The following is a 9187-nucleotide window of genomic DNA, read 5'->3' on the forward strand; positions in this document are numbered from 1 at the left end:
AGAAAAAGTGGGAAAACTAAGAAGATAGGGGGGAACCTAGAGGGACATGAGAAGCGAAAACTAAGTGTTTGGGCTGAGAATATAAATGAACCCGCCGCCGTCAAACCTGGCGAGGTGTCCTCGGGCGCTTCCCGCGGTGGTGGCACTCTTGCAGGAGGTGGTTGGAGTGCAGCACATCAAAGGCGCGGTCTTTGACGACGACGTCCTGCTGACCGGCGCCAACGTCTCGGCCGACTACTTCTCGGCGCGGCAGGACCGCTGCATACTCCTCCGAGGCTGCGCGCCGCTGGCCGACCTCTTCTCCGAGCTCCTCGTCGCTCTCGCCGCCGCCGCCGGCACCGATGTCACAAGCCCACGCTCCTCGTCGCAGTCGCCGCCGCCGCCGCCGCTGTCGCCGTCGCCGCTGTCGCCGCTGTCGCCGTCGCCGTTACCGCCGCTGTCGCCGTCGCCGCCGCCGCCGCCGGCGGCGGCGGCGGCGGCGGCGGCGGCGACCGAGCACAGCAGAGAGGGGCGGGCGGCGGAGGGTTTGGTTGCCGCCGTCTGCCGCATCTTTGCACGGGCTCGCGAGAGGGCGGGGCCGCCGCCAGAAGGGCCTGCGAGCGCGGGAGGGGTGTGGGTTCTGCCGGCGGCACAGATTGGCGCCTGCGTCTCTGCGACGCGGGGGCGAGGCTGCGGCGCGAGCTCGTCAACGGACGGACTGATCCACAGGCGCTTGCGGCCACGATGTCGAAGGCGAGGCGGTGCGGTTGCTGCTGAGGCTTGCTCGTGAGGAGGCGACACCTCGGCTGCACCTCGGCTGCACCTCGGCTGCACCTCGGCTGCACTTCGGCTGCACCTCGACTGTACCTCGGCCACCTCTCGGCCAACTCTCGGCTGATCGAGGGTGCGGAGTCGCGGCTGCCTCCAGGAGCCGCCCAGGAGCTTTCCGAGAACTTTTCATAGGGTGCGCGGCTGCTGCTGAGCTCGCCCTACCTCAACCTGCCGCCCGAGCACACAGCTGCGCTGCTCGGGTCGGCGGCGGCGGCGCCGCTGCCGCCGCCGCTCCACCCGCCGCTCCTTCTCACTGCGGCGCCGGCGGCGCACGGTTTCTCCAGTGCCCGGTGAGGGACAGTCCGGAGACATTGCGTCCTCTCTCCACCCATGCTTGCGTCCTCTCACCCATGCTTGACACGCCCAGCCACGCCCAGCCACGGTCAGCCGCACCCAGCCACGCCCTTCAACGCCGCCCACGCCCACGCCCACGCGCACGCCATGCGCACGCCACGCCGCGCATGTCCAGAGGCGCGCGCGGGCTGCTCCCCGCCATGTACGCGGCGCTGGAGGCGAGCCTCGTCCGCCACGCGCGTTCGGTGGCCGACGCTGCGGCCGCGGGCGACCGCGATGGCGCTGCCGCCGCCGCCACCGCACCGCTGCTGCGATTGCGTCACTACCGCCGGCTTGGGTGGACCTATCACGCCAAGGGCCTCTGGCTGTGGCCCGCCGCGGCAGCCGAGGTGGTGGGCGGCGGCGTCAGGCGTCCGCAGGCCGGGGAGGGCGAGGCGCTGGCGGGCGAGGCGGGGGCGCAGGGCGACGCGGCTTGTTTTGATGCGTCGGGACCTGTCGCGACGCTCGTTGGCTCGTCCAACTTTGGGGAGCGCTCGGCGCGGCGTGACCTCGAGCTGTCTTGCGTCATCGTCGCCACTGACCCTGGAGTGCGAAGGCGCGCCACACGACGAGATCCAGCCGAGATCCACACGAGATCTATCCACTCGATGGCCTACGACAGGACTACGTTACGGCATTGGCCCTTCACCCCCAACCTTCCCCACCTACGGCGGCCGTAGGCTTCTTCACGATGAGGCGAGCGCGCTTCTCGCGCATAGCGAGCCGGCGGCGGAGGGGGGAGGAGCCGCGCCGCCCGGTTTGCTCGCCCGAGCGGCCGCGTGGATCACATGCAGAGCGCTGTGACACACTCTGTAACGTGTAAGCTGTGATCGAAGCTGTCCATACTGGTGTACTACTTGGTGCCCGAATTAGATTTTTGAGGCATGAGGGGCCCGCTGGCTCCTGGCACCGGCGCTGGGGGTCGCTGACGCTCGCGCGGGGTCGGAGAACTAGCATGGAAATTCCTATTAAACACACAACCCTCGCGCGCTCTCACGCGCACACGCGACACCTCTACCCCCCCTGCGCGCCCTCTGGCCGCGCCTGGGGAATGGGCGAAAAAATGGTAAATGCTGAAGCAGTGCGGGGCACGTGCCGCGCCTCGTGCCGCCTCCATGCAGGCGACGCGCGGCCTCTTGGACAATATACTCCGGCGCTGCGGGCAGGGCGCAGCTCGTCGTTGCCCATGCTTTGAATTGCCCCCCAGGAAGCGAGAAGTTGCACTAATGCAGCTCTATCTCGCCAAATCCAAGCGTCTTCTTTCTGCCCGGGAGAACGACAGTAACATAGCTGTGCCTGAGCGCGTGCGGCCAGGGGGGGGGGGGGGGGACCTTAGCTAGGAGCGCCGCACACCACCATTCAAATGGGATTGATCCAGTGTGGTGTGCGGCGTGGCAGGATCTGCAGACGCACGTGGGTGCTGCGGCGGCGCACTGCGCGGTCACTGGCCCCCGCTTGATGACTGACCAAGCGAACGGTCCTCCACACTTCACCGCCTTGTCGCCAGCTGTCGCGCCGACCCAAATCTCGAAGCCCTTAAGGTACTTCTTGACCTTGGAGGCTTTGTTCTTGGTGTCGGGGGTCACAGTCACAGCGCTGATGGGTGTTGAGCTGGCCTGGCGTTAGGAAAGCGCGTGCTTAGCAGGGTTCTGCGGCGTTCGGTTGTGGCACTTTCCAACGCGTGCAAAGGGAGAAAGGGCGGAGGCGGCAAGCGAGTTGTGTGCTCGGAGCCTTGGCGGAAAACCACGGGCTGGTCTTCTTCCCCTTGCTCTTGCCAAAGGGGCGGCTATTGCCGTCGGCAGCCTTGGCCATGAACTACGAGGCACGTAGAGCGGTAAGAGCACCTACGGCCTGGAATTGTGCGTGTGTGGGGGGTGGAGAGCACCTGATTGGCAAAGTTGTTGCTGTGGCCCGAGGACATCCTCGCACTGCCCCAAAGCAGCGGCAGCGATGGCGTCGGCGGCGATGGCGTCGGCGGCGGTGGCAACGGCGGCGGTGGCAGCGGCGGCGGTGGCGGTGATGGCGACGGTGGAAGTGGCGGCGGCGGCGGTGGCGGCGGCGGCGGTGGCGGAGGCGAGGGCGGGGGTGGAGATGGGGCCGGCAGAGATGGCGGCGGCGGCGATGGAGGAGGAGATGGCGGCGGCGGCGATGGCGGCGGCGGCGATGGCGGCGGCGGAGAGGGAGGTGGTGGCGGAGACGGAGGCGGCGGTGGCGGAGACGGAGGTGGCGGTGGCGGAGGTGGGGATGGGGAGGGAGGCGGCGGAAACGGAGGGGGCGGCGAGGGGGAGCTCGGGACAAGGTCAAGATCGTACGAGTATGGATCGTCAGGCGCATCGCCGTCGTAAGAGTATGGTTCCGGCGATGGGCTCGGGACAGGGTCGAGCGGATCGTTCGGACCGGGAGAGGGCTCCGGCGAGGGCGCAGGTGAGGGCACAGGCGAGGGCTCTGGGAGTGGAGAGGGAATGGGATCCGGAAGGGGCGAGGGAAAGGGAACGGGGGACGGCTCTGGGGAGGGAGAAGGCGACGGCTCCGGCGACTCGTCGTAATATGGCGGAGAGGGAGGTGACTCGGCGTCGTACGAGTCTACGAAGGGGCCGCGGGCCGGTGAGAATACTGATGTTCCCATCGGACGGCCGACAGAGCTGCTGGCGATGCTCTCGTGTTTGCGGTGATATGCGGTGGCGTTATCTTCTAGGCCGCAGAAGTGGGAGGGGGTGGGGCAAATGGGTTGCGCACATGGCTCGGCATAGGACGACCCATCGTACGAGTAGTTTGTCGTCTCGGCTGCCAGCTCTACCCGCAGCCGGCGGCTGAGGCCGACCGGCAGCGCAATCGCGGATGAAGCCAGCAGCATCAGCAGCGTGCCAACAGTGAGGGGCGAGAGGCTCGACGCGACACACCGGGACGCGCTCGCTTATTTGTCCGTTTCAGGCAGCCGGGTTTCAATAGCAAAGCGTAGTAGCTCGCCTTTTGTCGTCGGTACGGGCCGGGTTTGAACGCCCAGACCTCTTTCTATTTTGAGTTGCACGAGAGAGTAGACGGAGCTGATTGACATTCCACAGGCAACCGCGAAGCAAGCAGGCTGCGCGAGACACAAGACAGCAACAAAATCTCTCTCAAGACAGACAGACAGACAAACAAACAGACAAACAGGCAGGCTTGGGCGTGTCTGTTATCATGCGCCACGTCCGGTGTGGGTCTGATTGATACGAGAATACGTACCGCCCCCACGCAACTATCTGATACTTGAAGATAATACGAGAATACGCAGCTCGTGCGAGGGAGTTTTCTTCTAAAATTCTTTTTTTGCACACACTTGGTGTACCTTGAGCACTTGAGCACTGGATAGGGTCGGTTCCGCATGGTACGGGACCCCTCGTGCCTCGATCGTCTCGCCCTCCCTCATGGTGTACCTGTGTTAGTGCCAGTGCGCGCCAGTCCCGTAAAGAAAGAAAGAAAACAGACAACCCAAGGGAGGGATGGGAGGACGACGGCACGCCGCCACCACACAGGGGTTTTAAGGAGAGGTGTGTGATGCGCTAGCCGTCGCCCACCCTAGCGCCTAGGGAGTCTGCCTCTTCCTATCTCTCTCTCTTGGCCTGCATCTGCCGAAGCTGCTCCGTTGCCACGCCACCCACGTCCTCATAGTCGGACGGATCAGAGCCCGCCTTCTCGCGGCGCGACTCGAGGTCGTCCATGTAGCGGTCGAGGAGGGACATGGCGCCGGTTTTAGCCCGGGCAAGGAGTGGAAAAGAATTTTGAAGTCCAACGACCTGGAAAAGAACCAAAAAAGCCATCTGCGACTGTGTGTGACCGCCTAAACACCTCTCCGACGCGCTCGAGTTAGCCCGCGACGAATTCTTTTGGAGCACATCTGCAGCCGGCCGCCTACTCGAGTAGCCATTCAGCCGCCTCCGCGTGCGCAGCCAGAGTTTTAGAGCCCGAAAATGGCCAGCGGCGCGCGGCCAGCCTTGCCGGGCGGTCACGACCTTGGCGAACAGCTGTACTTCACGGGCTCGAACCAGACGTTTGAGAATGGCGATAAGCTCGTGCACGGCCAGCAGGGCGAGGTCGTCGGCCCCGTGACCGAGGGCACACACCAAGGCAGCCTGCAGCTGCTGTTTCCGGGGAACAAAGGCCACGTAAACTGCTCTCTGCTCACGCTCAGCCGCGAGCAGCCACCGCCTCTGCCGGGCGGTCACGACCTTGGCGAACAGCTGTACTACACGGGCCCGAACAAGTCGTTTGAGAATGGCGATAAGCTCGTGCACGGCCAGCAGGGCGAGGTCGTCGGCCCTGCGACCGGCGAGCACCACGGCAACGGCCTGCAGATGCGGTTTCCGGGGAACAAAGGCTCCATAAACTGCTATCTGTACCAGTTCAGCGTCGAAAAGCCGCCGCCTCTGCCGGGCGGTCACGAGCTTGGCGAACAGCTGTACTTTACGGGCCCGAGCTATTCATTTGAGAATGGCGATAAGGTCGTGCACGGCCAGCAGGGCGAGGTCGTCGGCCCTGCGACCGGCGTGCACCACGGCAACGGCCTGAAAGTGCTGTTTCCAGGGAACAAAGGCTCCATAAACTGCCGTCTGCTCAGGCTCAGCGTCGAAAAGCCGCCGCCTCTGCCGGGCGGTCACGAGCTTGGCGACCAGCTGTACTACACGGGCTCGAACAAGTCGTTTGAGAATGGCGACAAACTTACGCACGGCCAGCAGGGCGAGGTCGTCGGCCCCGCGACCGAGGGCACACACCAAGGCAACCGCCTCGGGGTGCTCTTTCCGGGGAACAAAGGCAACGTAGACTGCTCTCTGACCAATCTCATTCGCGAGAAGCCGCCACCTTTGCCGGGCGGTCACGACCTTGGCGACCAGCTGTACTACACGGGCTCGAACAAGTCGTTTGAGAATGGCGATAAGCTCGTGCACGGCCAGTCGGGCGAGGTCGTCGGCCCCGCGACCGATTTTCACCAAGGCAACGGCCTGAAGATGCGGTTTCCAGGGAACAAAGGCTGGATAAACTGCAAACTCGCCTCGCTGTCCCACGAGCTGAGCCTGCCCGGTGGCTTCAGAGTTGGAGAGGAGCTCTACTTTATTGGCGGAGGGTTCGTCGACGAGCAGGGGGACAAGGCCGTGTTTGGCTGCCGAGGATCGGTCACCGGCCCCGCCCGCAACGGCGACGCTGACGCTGTTTCCATGTCTTTCTCCGGCAACCGAGGGGACGTGCACTGCCGGGCCGAAGAGCTCAGCCGCGAGCCGGCGCCCTCGCTTCCTGGCGGCTTCATTCTCGGCGAGCATCTCTACTTCACCGGAGAAGACCAGATCGTCGGGCGCGGCATCCTCGTGCGCGGCTCGCGTGGTAAGGTGGTGGGCCTGGGTTTGGAGCCGGACAGCCTCGCGATGCGCTTTTCAAACAAGGTCTTGTTTTCCGGTAACCAGCCGGTCAACATCGCCTCCCTGAGCCGCGACGATCCGTGCGCCGTGTCGTCCGTGCCCGAGAATGTATTGCGAGCGCGCCGAGCGCTCGCCGCGCGCAGGGAGGAGCAGGAGCGGGCTGCGGCAGCGGCGGCGTCGCAGACGGCAGAGGACATTGCAGCGGAGGCGGAGCGGCGGCAGCAGCTGGCGGCGGAGCTCCTGGAGGAGGAAGCTGCGGCCAGGGCTCCGCCTCCACTTCAGGAGGCGGGACGGAGGAGGAGGAAGAAGAAGAAGCAGAGCGGCTTTCGCGGGTCGAGGAGCAGCGCAACCGAAGGAGCAGAGGGATCGGCCGACTGCGGCGACTCCACCTCTAGGGCGGCGCCAGCGCGCGAGTCGGCTTCAGGGAGCGACGAGGAGCGCGTGACGCCAGCCGAGGAGGCGCGACGGGCAGAGGAGTCGGAGCGGGCGGCGCAGCGAGAGCGGCAGGCGAGGCTGCTCGAGGCAGCGCGGCGGGAGAGGGAGGAGCGTTTGGAGAGGGAGGCTAGGGCCGAGGCCGCGGCCGCGGCTGCGGCGGAGAGCGAGGCTCGCGGCAGGCGACAGCAGGCGGCGCGAGCGGCGGAGGAGGAGCGGAAGCGAGCAGCGCGGGCGGCGCTGGTGGACGAGATGGAGGCGCAGGCGCGGCAGGAGGAGGCGGCGCGGGCCGCGGCACCGCTGAGGACGTCACAGGCTGAGCAGTCCAGCACGCGGTCGGCGATCGAGCAGGCGCTCTCCCAGGCTAGGTCCGACGCGCTGGCGGCGAGGGCTCGCGAGGCGACGGCGGGGTCAGAGGCGGAACGGGCGGGCTCAGAGGCGGAACAGGCGAGGTTAGAGGCGCAACAGGCGAGGTTGCAGGCGGAGGCGGCGAGGGCGAGGGAGGAGGAGGCGAGGGGGCGAGAGGGGGAAGCAAGGGGGCGGGAGGAGGCGGCGAGGGCAGAGGCGGAGGCGGCGACGGCACGCGAGGAGGCGCTCACCATGCGACTCGCGGCGCTAGAGCTAGGCCCACCGGCCGCCCCGCCACCGACAACCGCAAACAACGCTGTGGGAGGAGGCGTCGGAGGCATCTTCCACGGCGCTACGTTGCCGCAGAAGGTCTCGCGGATCTGTGCGCATTTGGGGCTGGACGCGCGCTCCTCGCTCTCTGCGGCGGTGGCGGCGGCGAACGAGAGCACAGGGGTCGCCGCTGAGGGAGGGCTTCTGCAGCAGGTGGACCGGCTGATCGCGCTGCTATTTGGGGGGCCGCAGGGGGGCGCTCCGGAGGAGGTAAGGTAAGGTCTCTAAGAAAGCCGTAAGGTAAACTTCTCCACACACACAAGGTGGGGGGCAAGCAAGGGGGGGCGGCCCTCGCGTCGCTCGGAGAGGAGTGCAGGAGTCAAGAACCGACGTCCAAAACGGTAAACGCAAGGAAGAATCGGAGCTATGACGAAGAACGACCGGGAGCGGGACGCCTGCGACGGTGTATCATTCACTTTATGCCACCGTTGCATATCCGGATATGCAACGGTGGCATAAAGTGAATGAATGATACACCGTCGCAAAACTGCATTCCTGGGTCGTGCGGAGATGCATCCGGTTTGGGTACCGGCGGATAGCAGGTGAACGCTATGGTGGGTTTCGAACCAGTGACAACGCCCGTCTGGGTTTTTTGCGCCGAGTCGAACTGCGGGATTCGAACTCGAGACCCAATGCAGTTTTGCGACGGTGAATCATTCACTTTACCTGCCACCGCGTTGCATATCCGGATAGTGGCTGTCGAGCATTTTTCGCGGCGCAAAAATAAAGAACTCGTTGCGCGTTGGATCTGTTTGAAAGCGAGGAAGGGACTTTCACCTGTCTTCTCTAAACAACGAAAGACTCGATCTCTCAACAGACAGCTCACGCGGCTCACGCGGCCGTCCGCCTGCGCACCCTCCTCACGCCGAGGCTGACCAGCGCCTCGTTGCACCTCTCCGCCTGCCTCTCCACCCCCTCCCCCGCCGTCTCTCGAGCGAGCGCCTGTAGCGCCGCAACGCCGCCGACCCGGTGCCACTGCTCAGCGCACGCAGACGAGGAGGTTGCGAGGGCCAGGAGGGCGTTGATGCTGTCTCTGCGCCAGCCATCATCCTCGGGCTGGTCGAGCCGCGAGAGGAGCAGCGAGAGGCAAGTGTCGTCAGCGGGGAGGTCGGGACGGGTGCTGGCCAGGTACACAAGGGCCATGGCAGCAGCGAGCTTGCAGAGGTCCGAGGCGCTTGCCTCCTGCGTGAGAGTTGAGAGGACCGCCACACCGCCAGCCTCGACGACGCCCTCGTGCGTGGCAGGTGCTACCTCAATCATGTTGCAGAGCGCACACGCGGCATTCTCCTTCTGCCCCTCACTCCCGTCGCGAGCCAGAGCCAGCGACATGAGGACCTCGATCCCACCGGCCGCTGCGATCGCCACGCTGTTCTCGTCGTTGTCAGAGAGGTTCCACAGCGCCCCCGCCGCACGCTCCTTCTGCGCCTCATTCCCATCGCGAGCCAGCGCGATAAGGACCTCGATGCCGCCGGCCGCAACAATCGCCGCCTTGTTGTCGTCGTTGTGAGCGAGGCACCACAGCGCTCCTGCTGCACAATCCTTCTGCC

The 9187-nt window shown here is 65.6% G+C and overlaps 2 protein-coding genes across 2 annotated transcripts; one reads left to right on the forward strand and one right to left on the reverse strand.

The window, feature by feature from the left end:
• Window positions 1-85: 85 nt before the first annotated feature.
• On the forward strand, window positions 86-1823 carry EMIHUDRAFT_113755 (CDP-diacylglycerol-glycerol-3-phosphate 3-phosphatidyltransferas-like protein; the record flags this gene model as incomplete). The annotated part of the gene is made up of 2 exons (XM_005781909.1): window positions 86-740; window positions 1282-1823. The coding sequence occupies 2 exons, from the start codon at window positions 86-88 to the stop codon at window positions 1821-1823; spliced, it is 1197 nt and encodes a 398-aa protein (XP_005781966.1).
• A 6634-nt stretch (window positions 1824-8457) lies between these two features.
• Window positions 8458-8908, reverse strand: EMIHUDRAFT_365868 (hypothetical protein). Its single transcript, XM_005781910.1, has one exon. The coding sequence runs from the start codon at window positions 8898-8900 to the stop codon at window positions 8472-8474; it is 429 nt and encodes a 142-aa protein (XP_005781967.1). The 5' UTR covers window positions 8901-8908; the 3' UTR covers window positions 8458-8471.
• Between the last annotated feature and the right edge of the window lie 279 nt (window positions 8909-9187).

Source organism: Emiliania huxleyi (genome assembly GCF_000372725.1).
Source record: "Emiliania huxleyi CCMP1516 chromosome Unknown EMIHUscaffold_198, whole genome shotgun sequence".
In the NCBI taxonomy this organism is placed as follows: Eukaryota; Haptophyta; order Isochrysidales; family Noelaerhabdaceae; genus Emiliania; species Emiliania huxleyi.